Genomic DNA, 19,402 nt, shown 5'->3' with positions numbered 1-19,402 from the left:
GCACCAGAAGAAGTGAGCCTCACCCTTCAGCTCATCAGTGGAATGGTAATTGTCTGAGGAGGTTAAAGAGCCATTAATCCATAAGGATTAGTGGATAGTAAGGATTTTGAAATGGCAGTTCCTCTAGCCAAATTCCTATACTAGAGCCTCCTGATAGACAGGCTCCCCAGGCTAACGTACATGGACAAAGAGGATTTGTCCACTTTCACAGGATTTGGCAACCCTTGTTCACCTTTATTGGGATCTTAGGCAAAGCTCTGTTGTGGGTGTCCGTGGTCACAAAAAGTGGATTAAATTAAGACCTCTGTAGGGTAAATCAGGACAATCTAGATTTTGCTGTTTAGTTACTGTGTTGATATCCTCTGCAGTAAAACAACTGGCATGTGCCTCTTGTAATTCCAAGTGTAACTGTACCACATTGGGATTATTATTTAACACCTCTAAATGTCCTTGTGGCAGCAGGTATGATTCAGTGAACATAGTTATTTGACCAAGAAAGAAGTTGAGCACCACTTAGCTTAAAATATGTAGCAATAATGTAAATAGCTACACTTTCAGAAATAGGACAATCTCCTTTTCTCAAGAGTTATTATTCACTTATTTACCACTTGGGGGTTGTTCACTGTCCCTGTGTTGATATTTACTCACTGTTTCTCCAGCAAATCCCTCGCTTAGATCTAATGATTTGATATCAATGACTTGATATTGTCTCCTACTGCCTGTTACTGTATATCCAGGTCTTCTGTGGATATTATAGCTCCTATTAAATTTAATGCTTAACTGTATGAAAAAAACAAAGATCGCCTCATTCTTTGGCTTTGGTTTCAGGCAGGCACCATACCTGTTCAAAGCTGTGCTCCTTAACCCCGCTGCCTTCAGCTTCGGCAGAGGCCATATTTCTGGCAGCATCAACATTCCCTTCAGTACAGCGTTCAGCTCTGACGGGGATCTGGTGCAGTGTCCTGCAACAGGAATCCTCCAGAACTTCAGAGGACGTGTCATTGTTGTCATCAGCCATGCCATGAAGAGTGCTGCTATGGTGAGAAAGCAGTCACACACACACACACACACACCTGTGAACAATATGTCAGGAAGATATACAGTGCTACTTGAAAGTTTGTGAACCCTTTAGAATTTGCTCTATTTCTGCATATATATGACCTAAAACATGATCAGATTTGCATGCGAGTCCTAAAACTAGATAAAGAGACATCAATTAAACAAATGAGACAAAAACCTTACACTTGTTTATTTATTGAGGAAAATGATCTAATGTTACATATTTGCACGTGGCAAAAGTATGTGAACCTCTAGGATTATCAATTCATTTGAAGGGGAAATTAGAGTTGGATGTTTCAATCACTGGGATGACAATCAAGTGTCTGGGAGGCCCTGCCTTATTTAAAGAAGAGAAATCTGCGTCTTCACTATCAAAGTCTGAGCTTCATAACACAGGTTTGTGGAGGCGTGTCATGATTCGAACAAAGGAGATTTCTGAGGACTTAAAAGAAGAGTTGTTGATGCTCAGCAGGCTGGAAAGGGTTACAAAACCATTTCTAAAGAGTTTGGACTCCACCAGTCAACTGTCAGGCAGATCATGTACAAATGGAAGACATCCAACACCATTGTTATCCTCACCAGGAGTGGTTGAACAACAAAGATCACACCAAGAGCAGGCATGTAATAGTCCGGGAGGCCACAAGGGACCCCAGAGTAATGTCTAGAAAACAGCCTCTCTTGCAGTGGCTACAGTCAATGTTATTAAGTTCACCATCAGGAGTACATTGAACATCAATGGTGTGCATGGCAGAGTTGCAAGGAGAAAGCCACTACTCTCCAAAAAGAACACTTCTGCTGTCTATGGTTTGCTCAAGACCACGTGGATAAGCCAGAAGGCGACTGGAACAATGTTCTGTGGATGGATGAGACCAAAATTGAACTTTTCAGCTTGAATGAGAAGCATTATGTTTGATGATGAGTTAACGCTGCATTCCAACATAAGAACCTTATCCAATCTGTGAAACATAGTGCTGGCAGTATCATAGTTTGGGCCTGTTTTGCTGCCTCTGGACCAGGACAGCTTGCAATCATTGATAGAACTATGAGTTCTGAGTTGTAGCAGCAGATTCTATAGGAAAATGTCAAGGTATCCATCTGTGAACTGAAGTTCAACAGAAAGTGGGTCATGCAGTAAGACAGTGACACTAAACACATGTCATTCTACCAAAGAATGGTTAAAGCAAAAGAAATGTAATGATTTGGAATGGCTTGGAATGGAGTCAAAATCTTAATCTTGTAAAAATTAATCGTGATCTTGTAGAAATGCTGTGGAAGGACCTGAAGTGGGCAGTTCATGCAAAGAAGCCCACCATCATCCCCGAGTTGAGACTGTTCTGTAAGGAGGAATGAGCTAAAATTCCTCCAGGCCAATGTGCAGAGCTGATAAACAGTTACTGGAAATGTTTTGTTGAAGTAATTTCTGCAATGTCACACCAGCTACTGAAAGCATTGGTTCACATACTTTTGCCTCACACAAATATGTAAGATTGGATAAATTTCCTCAATGAATAAATGAATAACTTTAATGTTTTTGTCTCATTTGTTTATTTGGGATCCCTTTATCAAGTTTTAGGACTTGTGTAAAACCACTCCTGGTGAGGATAACAATGGTGTTGGATGTCTTCCATTTGTACATGATCTGCCTGACAGTTGACTGGTGGAGTCCAAACTCTTTAGAAATGGTTTTGTAACCCTTTCCAGCCTGCTGAGCATCAACAACTCTTCTTTTAAGTCCTCAGAAATCTCCTTTGTTCGAATCATGACACGCCTCCACAAACCTGTGTTATGAAGCTCAGACTTTGATAGTGAAGACGCAGATTTCTCTTCTTTAAATAAGGCAGGGCCTCCCAGACTCACACTTGATTGTCATCCCATTGATTGAAACATCCAACTCTAATTTCCCCTTCAAATGAATTGATAATCCTAGAGGTTCACATACTTTTGCCACGCACAAATATGTAACATTGGATCATTTTCCTCAATAAATAAACAAGTGTAAGGTTTTTGTCTCATTTGTTTAATTGATGTCTCTTTATCTAGTTTTAGGACTCGCATGCAAATCTGATCATGTTTAAGGTCATATTTATGCAGGAATAGAGAAAATTCTAAATGGTTTCCAAACTTTCAAGCGCCAGTGTACGAGACAGGTGTTTCTATTTATACACAGTCAAAGATTTTTGATTATTGCATGATGTGAATTAGTCCTTAGTGTTTTGTTTAGCCTTAAATTGTATGAAATTGAAATATATCAGATTCCTAGTCTTTATTTCCAAGGAAACTGCAAAGATTAGCAGAATTTGATTAGCAACTTATTTGTCATTAGAATCAAAAAGTGAAGCAATTTCTGAGCTGTTGCTATTAGGGATGGCAATCTAAACTAAAATATCTCAACAACCATTATATGGATTAAAATGAAACAGTGTACATACACTCATGGTCCTCAGAGGATAAATCCTAATGACTTTGGTGATTCCCTGACGCCACAATCAGGACAGTCTTATGAGACCATTGATCCATTTAAGATTTTCTTCCAAATTTGCTGAAGGAAGACTTATTAGAATGAACATGAACAACAAATGGTTTGGTACACATTGGATGCTGGCTGCTGTACCAAGAATGTTCTAACATTTATGAAATGTACTATATGAGCACTAATGTGTGCACTAATTTTGCTGCTGTGCAACACATCAAGAATCTTAACAGATAACAACACAAGTATTCTGTTTCAAACCATTTAAAATCAAAGGAAGTTGGCTCTTTATTCCTCTTTTCAGAGTTTTTTCATGGAATGTGACATCTGGGTCAGATCTCAGGGTCAGATTGTCTCCTCTAAAACGCCTTTGATCATCCACTAGATCTCACTGACACTGGTGTTTAATGAGATCATGCTGTTGCTTAAATATCTGAAGCAGTGATTGTTTTGAATTATCCTGATCCCCACCCAAATTAGACATGTGAAATTTCGAATTTGGGTGGGGATGGGGTTGTCCATGTGAAATTACTCAAACATCATACCATTCTCACAACTCATTGAGTGTTTTACAATACAGAAAGCAGAACACAGTTTTCACCAAATTATGCAGTGATATTTTTATTAAAATTCATTTCTCATGGATGTTTTTTTTATATCAATTAATATTTTCAGTCACAAGTCTCAAAAAGACTGCAGACACAGTTTTGACATCAATTCCATAGGAAAGCAGAGCAGAAGAAATGAAGGAGCTTGATTTGGATAAAGGCAGCCTTCCACTAGAGAGAACACTTGGACTCCAGTGGTATATGGATATAAAGTTCAAGTTCAGAACTAAAGCGCAGGAATGACCACAGACAAGAAGGGGAATCCTGTCAATGGTCAGTTCCCTGTATGATCCTCTGGGATTTCTTGTCCCTTTTACTCTACCAGCCAAGTTAATTATTATATATGATTATTGTATAATTATTAGTCTGTTATTACAGGAGTTGTGCAAGAGGAGTTGTGGATGGGATGAAAAAATTCCACAGCCCTTCTCTCAACAGTGGTTCAAATGGCTATAGGATCTTGAAAAGATAGCAGAGTTTAAAGTGGATTGTTGCTTCAAACTCAAAGATTTTGGAAAACCCATCAGTGCACAGTTGCGCCACTTTTCTGATGCCAGTCAGATGCCAGTCAGGAGGGATATGGTACTGTGTCTTTTCTGAGGCTGGAGAAGAACAGTGACAAAAGGCTTCATATTGCATTCCTGTTCAGATAAGCCAGAGTTCCACCACTAAAACAAACCACTATTGGATAGAACTCACAGCCACTGTCCTTGCTGTGCAAGTTGATAGGATGCTACAGAGAGAGCTGATGAAGCATCCAGAAAAGTGAAAGTGGAGGACTTCCTGACAAGAAAAAGGTGCACTCACAATGATTTACCTTGTACACTGGAAAACACAACTGTTGTTATGTATGCTGATGACTCTACTTTGTACTGTGCAGCAAAAACAACCGACTGTTTGTCCAATTTGATTAATGGAGATTTGGAAAAGGTTTGCAAATGGGTAAAAGAAAACAAATTGGTGCTAAACATAGCAAAAACAATATCAATTAAAGCTGCAAGCAGCAATGATTGGGCCCTCACACCCTTGCGTACGTTGAGTCGGGCGCAGTCGAAAGGATTCTGTCACAGGCATGTAGATGTGTCCAGACCCGGGCTATTTTCAGACAGTGTAAGAGGAGATTAACGTCACTTCCTCAGTCCACTATTCTACCTGCTGCTGGGGCTGATGCATTGAAATTTCGTAGGGGGCGCCATGGAGCCAGTTTGTCACATACATTACACCCTCTAACATTAATGATTTGGTCAATAATTTCAATAATCTGTGTTCCTTCGCGTTAGATGCCATTGCACTATTACAACCAGGTCAGTAGCAGCTACTAAATCATCACCATGGACAAATGATGCTATCCCTAGCTGTAAGCAGGAATGCAGGAGGGCTGAGCGCAGATGGAAAAAGACAAAACTCAGTGTTCACTTTCAATACATGAAAGAACTTTGAACTTAACTCAATCAAAAAATCAAGGATGCAAGAACAGTTTATTTCTCAGACTTAATTACTGCTAATAAACACAATCCCCGAGCTCTGTTTAGCACAATCAATCAGCTTGTACAACCTGCCCCTGCTATCTCTGCCACCTCAACTGAAGACTGTGAATTGCATTTATCATTTTTGACAACAAGATCAATAGAATTAGATCCAACATTGTGCTCCCATTCACCGTTTTTGATCCACCTAGTAGTGTTTCAAATTTACTAACCCATTTTGCCCCCATTATCATGCAAAACCTTATAGGGACAATTTCTCATACCCCCCAAATTTGTTTCAGAGGTCCTTCCTGTCATTGGCCCTGCTGTGCTCACTATTATAAACATGTACCTCACCTCTGGTTATGTCCCTGATCAGTTTAAGACAGCCAATGTCCAGCCTCTCTAAAAAAACCTGGCCTTGATCCAGCCATTTTGAACAATTTCAGACCCATCTCAAAATTACCTTTCATTTCCAAAATACTGGAAAAACTTGTTGAGCAGCTTCTTCAAGTTGTTGAAGAGAATAATATCTTCAATAAATTTCAATCTGGTTTTCGTCAAAACCACAGTACTGAAACTGCTCTGTTATGAGTCATGAATGACATCCTTGTGCAGGCTGATAAGGGGGAACTCTCCATCTTGGTCTTACTTGACTTGAGCGCTGCCTTTGACACCATTGATCACTCCATCCTCATTAATCAACTAAATACATGTGTTGGTATCTCTGGGAAAGCCCTTGAATGGTTTATGTCATATTTGTCAAATAGAAGTTTCTCTGTCTCCATGGGTAACTATGTGTCCTCATCCACTCCGCTGCTATATGGGGTGCCCCAGGGGTCAATCCTTGGCTCTGTTCTTTTCTCTTTGTATATGCTTCCCTTGGGCCAGATAATCAGTCGCTTTGATTGTATATCCTATCATTGCTATGCGGACAACACTCAGCTATATTTTTCAGTAAAACCAGATGATTTTAGCAACCTAAACACTCTCCACAGCTGTTTAGCTGTGATAAAGGACTGGATGTCTGTCAACTTTCTTCAACTAAATTCTTACAAAACTGAGCTTCTCATTTTTGGCCCTAAAAATATTGCTTAAGGTATTATTCAGCATATTGGCCCACTTGCCCTGTATGCCAAAACGAACGCCAGGAATCTTGGCGTTATGTTTGACCCCAAATTGAAATTTGAATTCCATGTCAATAAATTGGTTCAATCCTGCTTTTTTCAACTCAGGAACATTGCAAAAATCAGACCATTATTGTCAGCCTCTGACTTACAACATATCATCCATGCCTTCATTTTTTCCGCCTTGATTACTGCAATTCCCTTTTCACTTGCCTTAGCCAAGCTGCCCGGTCACTTCTTCAGCTTGTACAAAATGCAGCAGCTAGGCTATTAACAAGGACTGGCCGTAGATCTCACATCACTCCTGTTTTAGTCTCACTGCATTGGCTGCCAGTGAAGCTCAGGATTGAATTCAAGATTCTTTAATCACTTATAAAGCCTTACACGGTTTAGCTCCTGCCTACATTTAGTCACTTAGGTTTTCCAACCAAAACCTGTTGGCCATACCACGTGCCAAACTAAAAACCAAAGGTGACTGTGCTTTTGCTGCCCTGGCTCCCAGACTTTGGAACAATCTTCCCACTTCCATCAGATCAGCTGAGTCTGTTGAATATTTAAAAAAACACTTGAAAACCTACTTTTTTAGAATGGCTTTCCCATAACATTCAATAAATTCAAGTGGGTGCTCTGGGTTATGACTGTATGCTTGCTGTGATCGTATGTGTGTGATGTCTGTATGTGTTCTTGAATGTGTCTTTTATGGTTTTAGTGTCCTCTTTTCTTTGTGTGCCAATGTCAATGTAAAGCACTTTGTAACCTGCGTTAAAAAAAGTGCTATATAAATATAATAATTTATACTTACTTTATGTATATCAAAATACCTTTAACAGGAAAAAAGGAATAAAACTCAGGAAGAACACCTTTTTGGTACCTTCTTATTTTATAATGTCTCCGTCTTATGTTCTAATTTGTTTTAAGACTGTGTCAGAAAGGTGTTCAAGTAACTTTATGGTAACTTTTAAATCTGTAGTTAGTGGTGTTATTGGATTCAGTGCATTGAATTGGAAGGTGAATCTAATTATCTAAGGACAAAATATTCAAAAAAAAGCATGTTCACATAATTATTAGGTAGCACTAACTAACTTTTTTTTATTAATTATATTTTTTTATTAGTGAGTGCACATGTCCTAGTTTACAGTATGACATGTGAGAAAGCCAGTCTCTGCATTAGCTGGAGGCAGGTTCAGTCCTGACAAATTATTAGTCTGTTATACAAAATAATATTTAATTTTCACTTCACTGCCTCAGTCACAATCAGTTTTTATTTTGTGTTTATTCTGAAACGGACATACTTTAAACATCAGGCAATGCATTGCACATATTACTTCAACGTGTTTCACAATTGTGGAAGGTCTGTTGTAAAAATGTGATTTCCCCTTTCTAGCAACTGCAGGAGTGTCTTCCCAAAGGAAACAAATGATAACAAGGTTGAAGTTATGTGAAACCAGCACTTCTTTGTGACTGTGAAACCAGGAAAATCACTCTCTGTCTTTTTTCCCCATTTATTCCCAGTTTGCAGCACACCTGGTCAAGGTGAACTTCCCACGGGTTTGCATCCTGGATGGAGGGATCAACAAGCTGAAACCCACTGGACTCCTGACGGTCCCTTCCCCTCAGATCTGACCTCGTACCGCAGATGTTGGTCAAATTCAGCTTCACATTAAGAGGAGTGGAAAAGATTTTTTTTTTTTTTTGAGTGGAAAAATTGCCAACATTTTATTGTTTTTATTTATTTTTTTCACAAATCTTAATTAAACTGTGGTGAAAAAAACTGCTTTGAAATAATACTCTTCTTAACCCAGTTTTTTGCTCAAATATAGAGCAATTCTTAATGCATTTTATGTCTCACAACAAGAATAACTGATTTTTTTTTTTTTTTTTAAACTGCTATGTGCTATAGTAGCCTTGTACTGATAAACTGAGCTGCCTTTGACCAATACAAATAGCTTGATGTATGTATGTCAGCCTGTCTGTTCTGAGCCCATTGATCTAGGGAACTGTACTGTATGTTTTTGTGAGAAAGAATAAAAATGACAAAGTGGTTTATGCATTTGATGATTTAATTACTAGTATTTGCATTTATCCTTTTTACATGCCACTGAATTGTCTCTATATTCTACATACTTGTCATGTTAGAAATTCTATCATGTTGTTTCTATTAAAAAAAAAATCTGGATTAATTTCTAGTTGAAAGTGTTTGTTTTGGCATTTAATCAAAACTAATATTTTTAAATGGACCCACCTGCAACAGTAACTGGTTTATCTTGCTCAAATAGACTTCTGCTGCCTTTCTGATGCCAGGGTTTGCATCATCTCTGTTTTTTTTTGTCGTTTTTGTTTTTTTTAGGTTTTTTTTGTGTGGGTTTTTTTTTTTTTACGGGTGCAGTATTTGTTCATACATGCAATATTTCATCATCAAAACTGACTGTTTTTACTGACTGAACACTCCCACAATGTCATGTATAAAAAGAGTATAAAAAGAGAAATCATTAGTGATAGGTTCAAAAGAGCTTAGCTCAGCAAAGGAACATCTTGATCTCATTAACTGAGGTAAGAGAGATGCTTTTTGGAGTGATTTCGATTAGAAACGACTGGACTATAATATGTCATAGACACATTTCTCCTCCCCACCAGGATTCTTCTGCTTTCCAGAGTGAAAATGGTGCGATATGAAGTGACCGTCTTCACTGCCGACATGGCCACTGCCACCACTTTTAACAACGTCTTTCTGAAGCTGGTGGGCACAGGTGGGGAGAGCGAGCGCACATTGCTGGTGGACGATAAAGGTTGTGCATCCTTCTTCAAAGGAGCAGTAAGTCTGGACTGTCTCCTTCTATGTTAACATGTGGGCTATAGCACGCGGCCTTAACTTTGCCTATATGAGATTATAGATATAGCCTATTTGAGAAGTGTAGTGTTAAAGTAGTCCTGCATTAAATGCCGGTTTAGAGAAGCTGATATAAATCAACTCAGCTACAACTCTACAACCTGTTTTCTGCAGGGAGTTTTGATTTTTCCCATACGTTTGAATGTTGATAACATTTTAAGCTTTTTTGTCATTTAACACCGCATTAAATGGCCATTATCAGTTGAATAAGTATGTTTTATGGTGTAACAACGCTGTGGTTAATGTCTGGTTAGGTTTAGGCACAGATCATGGTTTGGGTTAAAACAAACGATTTTGTCGCCAGAAAAACGACTGCAAATGTCCCGACGTCTCGCTATAAAAGCACCCGGCTTTATCGGTTGAAACGGGAAGCGACCGGTGGTTCCGAGGTGGTCTCGAACCGTCGCCTCTGCTGTTTGATGCTTTCCAAATTTCTCAAGTTTCTAGTCCACTAAACCCCTCCCTCTCCTAGTAAGAAAGTCAGCTCATACAGATGCCATCTGAAATACGTCACTTTCCCGGTGCCACGTATTAAACGTATTGAAACGTATAGATTTAACATATCCGTGGTTTGCAGAAACGTACGATGCCAACATTTACTTCTGGCGACTGGGCTGTTTGTCTGTCATTATACATGGAGTAATTGTATGCTAATTATTGAGATGTTACAGTTCAATTATGTGTTATTAAATATGCTTCATCTGTTGTATTTTTTTTCTTTTCAAACCATTTCTGTTATTACTCCAGGTATCTTCTTTTTCTGTGTGCTGCCCTAACTCCATTGGAAAGCTAGTGCTGATAGAAGTAGACAAGCAGCATCTCCCACCATTCCTAGAAGATAGTTGGTTCGCCTCCAAGGTGGAGGTGAAATCCCCGGAGGGAGACAACTACAAGTTTCCCATCTACCGCTGGATCATTGACAGCAAGGTTCACCGGTTCAGAGAGGCAACAGGTTTGTGGAAACTTGCTTGTCTGACATACTGTACACCTTCACTGACCACAGAAGAGATGAAAGAAAGGAAGACAGGCTCTGCAAGCTAGACTATAAGAAGGCTGGAGCAAATTCATGCCAATATACTGTATATGTAAACAGTTTTAAACCTTGTACTTTTTTTTTTTTAATTTAAAGCTCTGAGAGTCTTTGAAGAAAACCATCATCTTGGCAGGAACAGTCGGCAGCAGGAGCTGAAGCAGCGAGAGGAAGACTATCGGTGAGAGCTCAATATGCATGTATTGTAGCATAATGCAAGCCCCAAACTAAAATGCATCCGAACCTCATACACCTTTGGTTTTGGTATATTCATGACATATAATGACAAATTAACCATCATACAAATACTTGAGTTTTATTATGCTTGCATTCTCAAAATTTAAACTCTAGATGCACTGGATCCTAGACTGTCCAAATCTCTTCAACACTCTGCTCTTCTCTGTTTTTCCCCAGCTGGGATGCATATGTAGGGGGAGTACCCCACACAATGAAGGCACCACACCCTCATTCTCTGCCTGATGAGGTCCGCTTCTCCTTCACCAAGAAAGCAGAGTTTTCTTACACTGCATCCGAAGGGTGAGGTCCACAAATTGTGAAAGATACATATATATATATATATTTTTGTTTAACCTACCTGCCTACCATTCAAAGTGATTTAAAGAAATAATTTGGCATTTTAAGAAATATGCTTATGTGCTGAATTGCAGAAAATTAAAACATTCAGTAGATGCCATTCTCGTATCTGTCTGTTAAATAGGAAGCTAAAGCCATTTTTCTTGTGACAGACAGCGTTTGTTTTTATTTTCTAGGATGCGTGAGCTGAAACTGAAGGGACTGGATGATTGCAAGGAGAACTGGACTGACATTTATGCTATTAACCGAGTGTTCTGCTGCAGAAAGACTGACTTATCAGGTACTGCACTATCATGGTATAACAGAACACTTAAATATATTGTGCTACATTAAATATTATGATTGTTTCTATTCTGGAGTCCATTTATGTTGTGCCAGGTGTTAATTTTTTTTATAAAATGTGACAAAGAAGGAAGTATGTATGTATCAAAACATGTTTCCTTCTAATTTTTGGATTTTGCAATTTAAACTATGAACAACAAACTAGAAACAGCATCCAGTAACCAATATGAAGTTAATCTCTGCTCTCTTTCCAGAGTATGTCCAGCAACATTGGAAGGATGATGCTTTTTTTGGCTACCAGTTTCTAAATGGCGTCAACCCCATCTTGATCCAACGTTGTACAGCTCTGCCTAACAACTTCCCTGTCGATCATATCCGCATCAATAATCACCTCCGTGGTCCACATGCCTTGCAAGATGAAATGAAGGTGATTTTTTTTCTCATTCTCCTGGAATAAGTAAACTGTCTCTACTTGATCTTAATATCAGAAACATGATATGTTAAACTTGGAACTTTGACTTGATTACCAGAATATAGAATATCTCATCTGATTGACAGTACCAGTCAAGTGAATGGGAAGGTGTGTCTAAACTTTGGACACAAACATATTCACTTTGTATGTAATATCCACATTTGAGTAATTTGTCATCCTCACTAAAATTTAAAACAGAAAGGCAACATATTCCTGTGTGACTACAAGCGTTTGGACGGAGTGAAACCAAACACCATCAATGGCAAGAAGCAGTACTTGATGGCTCCCCTCGTCCTGCTCTACAGTACACCTGAAGATAGTCTGGTGCCGATAGCTATTCAGGTAAGATTAGCACAAAAATATAGCTAATCTTTTAGCTGTAAATAAGAATATTGATTAAGGTGGCCCTCATTCAAATGTAAGGTGTAGGTTCCATCTGCTGCGACAAGAAACATCCACCTTGGAAAAAGTGTCTTTGAGACTGATATTGGGTCCTTCGCAAGTAGAAGCTGACATGGCTGAATGAAGTAGATGGCAGCTATGACATGAGTTGGTCATTTTCTCTAAACTCAAGGAATTCCTTCTGATGGGAAAGGCTGACAGACTAGCAGTTGTGTCTGACCCAAACACACAAGTGTATTCTGTTTTCTTTACATAGACACAAATCACAGATTTGCCTCAAAAGCCTTTACAATCTGTACAACATCCTCAACATCCTTTGACCTTCAATTTGGATTAAGGAAAACAGAAAGAAATCTTAGAAAGACAATTCCTAAAAAAATACTACTGTACTGGTTGTGGATTGCATAATGACTTTATTCATTGAATGAATCACCTTTCTTCTTCTGTAGCTGAAACAGACTCCAGCAGATGACAATCCTATCTTTTATCCTTCTGACTCTGAGTATGACTGGTTGACGGCAAAGATTTTTGTGAGAAGCGCAGATTTCAATTATCATCAACTCAACACTCACCTGCTGCGCACTCACCTGCTGGCTGAAGTTTTTGCAGTGTCACTGCTGCGCAACGTGCCCATGGTGCATCCTCTGTACAAGGTAACAGAATGGGAGAATACTGAACTCACTGTATTTCTTTTATATTTTTCCAACTTGCTGATTTTGGTATCCTGTATGAACCATAATATTTTAGTGTATATTGGCATTGCAAGATTTCTGACTTTGTTGTAAGGCAATACTGTTGCTAACATAGTTCCATCTTTCCCTCAGCTCCTCATCCCTCACACTCGTTACACTCTGCAGATCAACCTCTTGGCTCGACTTCTCCTTATATCTGAGAACGGATTTTTCACAAACGTAAGCGAAGACCAACATGCAAAGTAAACCATTACCTAAACAATGTTTTATTCAATATCATGTACAATATTTGTCTCTAACTATGTTCCCTATATTCTAAACGGTTCCTTAGTTTACATCTTCTGGTGGAGAGGGAGTGATCACAATCCTGAAGAGGTCACTGTCCTCAATGACCTACAGCTCCCTCTGTATACCAGACGACATTGCTGAGCGTGGGATGGAGGCTGTGCCCAACTTCTACTACAGGGATGATGGACTCAAGCTGTGGGATATCATCCACAGGTAGAGCATTGTGTTTATTATTTATATGATACAGGTATAAAATAATTGTTGATTTAGTGGCGTGTAGTTATCATGCTATATAAATACTTACACCTTGTGAGACTGCATTTAGAGACCATGAAGTACTCTAAAGTGAAGAAAAAAAACATGTTTTGCACAGTGTGTCAGAGATGAGGGTTAGGATTAGGGATGACATGAGAGATTTCAGTTCAGGATTTGCTTTCCTTTTCCACTTCCACTTAACCATACAGTACCAGTCAAAAGTTTGAACACACTTTCTCATTCAAGGGAATGGGAAGGTGTGCCCAAACTTTCGACTAGTACTGTTACTACAGCAATGTCATACAGAAACTAAGCAAACAAATGGATCACATGCTTTCTTTGACTGGAGCAATGGTGATGAGGACAGGATCAGATCAGCTGGCCAGCACAAAGGCTACACATCTGAGTTAATGAGATTGCTCCAGCAGGGAACACCAATCCTCGCAGGAAAGTAACCAGAAAATACAAATGTAGGATTAGAGGGAAATTTTGTTCCACTGAGTTCATCCCATTGGATGGGCCATCCTAGCCTGATATTCAGACTGAATAGCTGTTTTGTTACCAGTCTTTTATTTATATCCACTCTGTGGAGCTAAGCTTTGTTTTGCCACTATTAAACACTAGTGGCTGTATCTAACTGCTCTGACATTATTTCTGTTTTACATTGAGGCTGTATTAGCCAATATATGGTAACCTTAGGTTGAGAAATTTACAGAGAATGGCAGTCAACACGGAGGATACAATACATGTTGTCTATGCAAAGATATTTTGATGTTTAGATGAGTAAACATGTATAACAAGTTGTCCTAATAAAGGAAAATAAGAGAGTTTATTTTGGTTCTTTTATGTAACTCAGTTTTCTTGTAAAGGATTTTTATCATCAATCTTCCTGAAAAGCTGAGACGTGTGCAGATTTTTTGGCCATAATTTATTAGTCATATTGAAGTACCTCATTCTCATCTCCTAGAATGTCTCAGTTTCTGTGGGTTTATTTCCTCTTCTTCTTCTTTTAGCTCTTGGAATGTCTCTACTCCTTTCTCTGCTCTTTATCAATGGCTTCTTTGCAGCAATTCTTTTGGTTAGTCCAGCTTAATGCAGTATCCTCTGTGTGTGTTGAAATGTGTAAAATGTAAAATGTTTGTCATCAGTTCTTGTTGTAAAGATGTGTTGATTCAACTTTATAATAATTTTGGAGTTGTGGTGCAGTTGAATTGTATTGTATTGAACTGATAGGTGTTTCTAAAATTTACAGTAGTCTGCCCTGACTGATGTAAATAGGAAATGCTTTTCAGTATAACAAAACAAATCAAAAACTGATCATGTGTTGCCTTAGTTTTAACATTTCTCGACCCATTAAAAGAAGTGCTGTAGTGTTTTTTCTGTATTTGATTTACTATTGATTTTCCCTTGAAATTACAAGTGGCTTTGGTGTTAGATTAACAAAGTGTTAAGAGAGAGAGATGACAGTACAGTAGCACTGTAGCCCTGATAGATGGTATCTGTTGAAGATCATAAATTTGCATTATAATCTGTACGGGACTGTATTAGGTAGAGAGGGTTTGGGATATCCCTCCATTATTTTAGAGCTTCAGTTAAAGTTGTATGGTCCATTGCATCAAATATTGCACTGAGGTCCTATGAAGAATTCTCTGATATCTGCTGCAAAAGGGATGGCCATTAAATGATCCTACAAAAAAGACTGTTTTTCTACTACAGTGTGTATGAAACATCTATAATCTAGAATATATAATACAAAACACATTTCTCATAGGTTTGTGCAGGGAATTCTCAGCTACTACTACAAGAAAGATTGTGAGGTCCAGCAAGACTCTGAACTGCAGACGTGGATTCGGGACATTTTTGAACATGGATTCCTTTCCCAAGCAGGCACAGGTAGGCTTTAAAGAAAAGCTTCATCTTCATGATATATGTTGCTTCATATTCACATGTATATACCATTATATTATCATAATGCACACATAAATCAAACTTTACTTGAATCATCTAACACAGTTTTTTCTTTCTAATTCTCAGGAATCCCTCAACGTTTCTCCACTGTGGATGAGTTGGTCAGGTTTGTCACCATGGTGATTTTCACCTGCTCAGGCCAGCACTCAGCTGTCAACTGTGGACAGGTGAATCATTGTAATTCACTGGCATGATCAATTACAAAATTTAGATTATAGTGCAATGTGTTGGTCAGGTTTTGTAGTTTTCTCTGAACTGGAGAGAGATGGATGAATTCTGGCCAAAGAAACATGACATTGGACTTTGAGCCTTAAACATAAAAAACATGCTGTTTTTAAATGTACATTTTGCCCTCTAGCTTTAAACTGTCAAGAGCTTCAATATTACTAAAAATTGTAATGCTACACTGTAAATGATCCATATCCATAATTTATTCATTGCAGTTTGACTACGGTGGCTGGATGCCCAACGCTCCCACCACCATGCAATGTCCTCCACCAACCACAAAAGGGACAACAAGTGAGGCCACGATGCTGCAGACATTACCCAACGTCGATGCAACAGTTCAGGGAATGGCAATAATGTGGCTGCTCAGCAAGCGGTCCTCTGACTTTGTAAGTGCCCAAATTACATAAATCACATTTTATGTTCAACTTGAGTAAAATAGGTTAATATGTCATTGAGCCAATAGTGTATGTTTTATTAACATTAAAATATTCCTGAAAAATATGTTTTTAACATATCATTGATCTCATCAGGTCCATCTTGGTCACTTCCCAGAGGAACATTTCAGAGAGGAGATTCCCCGCAGGCTGATAAAGGATTTTCAAAAAGAGCTTGGATTTCTAAGTACAGACATCAAAACCAGAAACGAAAATCTTGTAGTCCCATACACATACATGGATCCAAAGGAGGTAGAGAATAGTGTGGCCATTTAATATCAGGCAGTTTGACCTCCTCAGCTGTTGATGAAATTCAGTTTCACATTAACAAATGGTGAGGGAGGGAAGAACATCATGCTCTGTTTTGTGCTGGTGTTAAAATGGGAAGAAACTACTCTATGTGATAATCATATGCAGATTTGTGATTTTTTACAGCCTAAATGATTTAAGTGACAAGAAGACAAGATGTAAAGCTGCCAGATTGATGCGTTTCTTACAAAGACATGGATCTTATGCAAAGTGTGAAAAAAGTTGATTTTATTCTTTCTCGTATCAACACAAGAATGAATGAATCAGTTCTTCTTCTCTGAGTATGTGTAGTTGTAGTTTTGCACTGCTGTGACCAATACAGCTTGATCTGTACGTGAGCCTGTCTGTTCTGCGCCTGCTGTTGTAGAGAACTGTTTTAAACCTGAACATTTGTGTGTTTATCAATAAAAATGATTTCACAACCAATATTTACATTGTTTTACAGTTTTCATTTATTGTTTTCAGTACCTTGTTTACACGTCACTGATGAAGACACTTTCAGTTAAGCCTTTACAATGAACTTTATGTAGTATAGGAACAAAAAATGAACGAAAAGAATGATGATTGTCAGGGAAGCCTTCTCTTTTACTGGATACCAATTGTAGGTATTGTTTTAGCTGTTGATCTGTAAGAAAAATACATATTCAGTGTAAGTTTCTTTTTCTGTTTTTGGCCTCTTTGGCCTTCCACTGACGGCATGCAGAGCAGAGCAGAGAGACTGAAAGTTGCAGCTCTAGTCAGTAATAAATCTAACTACTGTACTGTATGCTAAAATGGATTCAATAATCAGCATGTCCATTATCATAACATTAGTCAAAAGTTAAGTTGCTGGCTACAGCCTGCAACAGCTGGCGCATGTATCCCTTAATTTGTTTTTCAAGTAACTAAGGTCATCACAAGACATGAAGAGTTGCTGGATCAGCCTGCTGATAGAAAATGAAAAGGTGGGCAAAACTCCAAAAACATAATTATGACAGAATCAGTTGGAGGGAGAGAAATAGAGACTGATGGTGAGAGATGACCCAGTAATTGCCACAATTCCTACTTGACCTCAATTTTCTGTTTGAAAACAAAAATATGGTATAAAACATTTCACTCAGTAATATAACATGCCTTTTATTATGTCCTGTTGTCATTTATCTGCAGAAGAAGTAGTGTTTTCATGTGGGGACCCGCATCCACTACCTGCCCCTGCCACAAACTTCATGCTAACCCAGTGACCACATCTATAATCGCAGGTATTAACTAAGGGAATCCAAAATAAACAAATACAAACAAGTATCAAGAGAATATACATTTTAATATAACTAGAGCCTCAAGAAAACACTTCATATGTGCATGAAAGTCATTTGGGAAATCACATTTTTGCAAATGCCAACTTGGCAATTCTTATACAGGTAACTGGGAAAGGTTTTTTTTCATGCATTGATCCTATAGCTCATTATTATTCTGTTCATTATCTGTGCTGATTCAGTAATTACTGTACATTGTACTTTACTGTACAGTCTATCTTATGTAGGCGTGTTTATTGCAGTTGCCTCTTACTCTTCAAGTTAGTGTCAGTGGGTGACACACCCTAAATTCAATATTTTTAAAAGGAGGTTTTGGATTTATTATTTGAGTTTTTTAATGAATTCTACAAAAACATAAACTTTCAGGTTTAGAGGTTATATATATTACACTAAATTTGCCCCAGGCTTCAGTTGATCGATCAAATTCAGCCTCATGTTAACGAAAGGAGAGAGTTGAAATGTTATTTTATTCTGTGCTGATTTTAAAATATAATTGCTGTTTGCACGTTGGAATGCAAATAAAAATGAACAGAGTTTTTAGAGTTTTCATTTGTTTGATTTTTTCAATTTAGTTTGTTTTCTTTTATTTATTTTTTGTTTGTTTGCAGTTTCTCCCTTTTTTAATTGGTAACATATCAGAAAGTGACACAGGTGACTTAACGGTGGTAGACATAATAGGACATAAAGACACTGAGTCAAATATTAATTAACAGAGACAGACAGATATTTGTCCTTTTCTTATCAGCTTGTTATGTGATGGAAGAATAAAATACTAGTGCTGTGATTACATTATTGAACTAAAACATTAGTTGATATCAACAGAGATCATTGTTTTATTCTTTTATATCTCAACACAAGAATGAATACAGTGGGTCCTATTGTTTTTCTGCAACAATTTAACATTAACCATGACAGTTTAAACTCTCCCTGCCTACTCCTCAACTTGCGTTTCACATAATTATTTTCTCATAATTTTCAGATTAATCTCAAAATAAATCTACTTGGATCTATTACACTGAAATTTACATTTTACCTTTGATGGAGCTCAGGGAACATTAATTACCTCTATATGATTTCACGTTGTAAACTTTGTTACTTGAATACTTGAATTTTCAAGTTGGAATCTAATCAGTCCAGTGTGTAGAAAAGCACTGATATCCAAAAATAGAACAGTATAACAAGTGGTTTAAGGTGGCCTTGCTGTATATTTTATGCGCATTTAAATGTGTACCAGATAAAAAATGTATATCAAATGAATGAAACAAAAGTCAATGTAGTATGTTCATATGATTTTGAGATGGAATGTATCTTCCTAAATAAAAGGGACTAAAATTGCTCTGTACCCTTGTACACATTTTGTGATAAGCACAGTTTCATGCCAAAATATATTCTTTGCGCGCCTCTTCAGGTGCAAAGAAACTGACTTGATTCTTGCCCTTCACAAGCTTTGTGCCTGCACAAAAACAGAATATTGTGTCTCTCTTACTCTCTGTTTCTCTTTTTGCAGGAGTCTACATTTTCTGTGTCCTGCCCTACCTC

General features: G+C 38.0%; 2 protein-coding genes across 2 annotated transcripts in view; both read left to right on the top strand.

Moving 5' to 3' along the window:
• tbck (TBC1 domain containing kinase) overlaps nucleotides 1-8,776 on the top strand; it is a 49,433-nt gene extending 40,657 nt beyond the window's left edge. Inside the window, exons 25-26 of the mRNA XM_067584823.1 lie at nucleotides 880-1,039; nucleotides 8,243-8,776. Coding sequence (XP_067440924.1) covers nucleotides 880-1,039; nucleotides 8,243-8,353 — 271 coding nt within the window. The 3' untranslated portion in view covers nucleotides 8,354-8,776. The remainder of the gene's footprint in view (nucleotides 1-879; nucleotides 1,040-8,242) is intronic.
• A 351-nt stretch (nucleotides 8,777-9,127) lies between these two features.
• Nucleotides 9,128-16,999, top strand: LOC137179837 (polyunsaturated fatty acid lipoxygenase ALOX15B-like). The gene is made up of 15 exons (XM_067584826.1): nucleotides 9,128-9,280; nucleotides 9,365-9,542; nucleotides 10,365-10,569; nucleotides 10,747-10,828; nucleotides 11,062-11,184; nucleotides 11,418-11,521; nucleotides 11,778-11,950; nucleotides 12,194-12,337; nucleotides 12,847-13,050; nucleotides 13,222-13,308; nucleotides 13,421-13,590; nucleotides 15,404-15,525; nucleotides 15,667-15,767; nucleotides 16,044-16,214; nucleotides 16,359-16,999. Exons 2-15 carry the CDS (start codon nucleotides 9,390-9,392, stop codon nucleotides 16,536-16,538), a joined length of 2,019 nt encoding a protein of 672 aa, XP_067440927.1. The 5' UTR covers nucleotides 9,128-9,280; nucleotides 9,365-9,389; the 3' UTR covers nucleotides 16,539-16,999.
• The last annotated feature ends 2,403 nt before the right edge of the window (nucleotides 17,000-19,402 follow it).

This window comes from Thunnus thynnus, chromosome 3 (genome assembly GCF_963924715.1).
Source record: "Thunnus thynnus chromosome 3, fThuThy2.1, whole genome shotgun sequence".
NCBI lineage: Eukaryota > Metazoa > Chordata > Actinopteri > Scombriformes > Scombridae > Thunnus > Thunnus thynnus.
The sequence above is the reverse complement of the archived record's forward strand: the minus strand, read 5'-3'. Positions and strand labels throughout refer to the sequence as shown.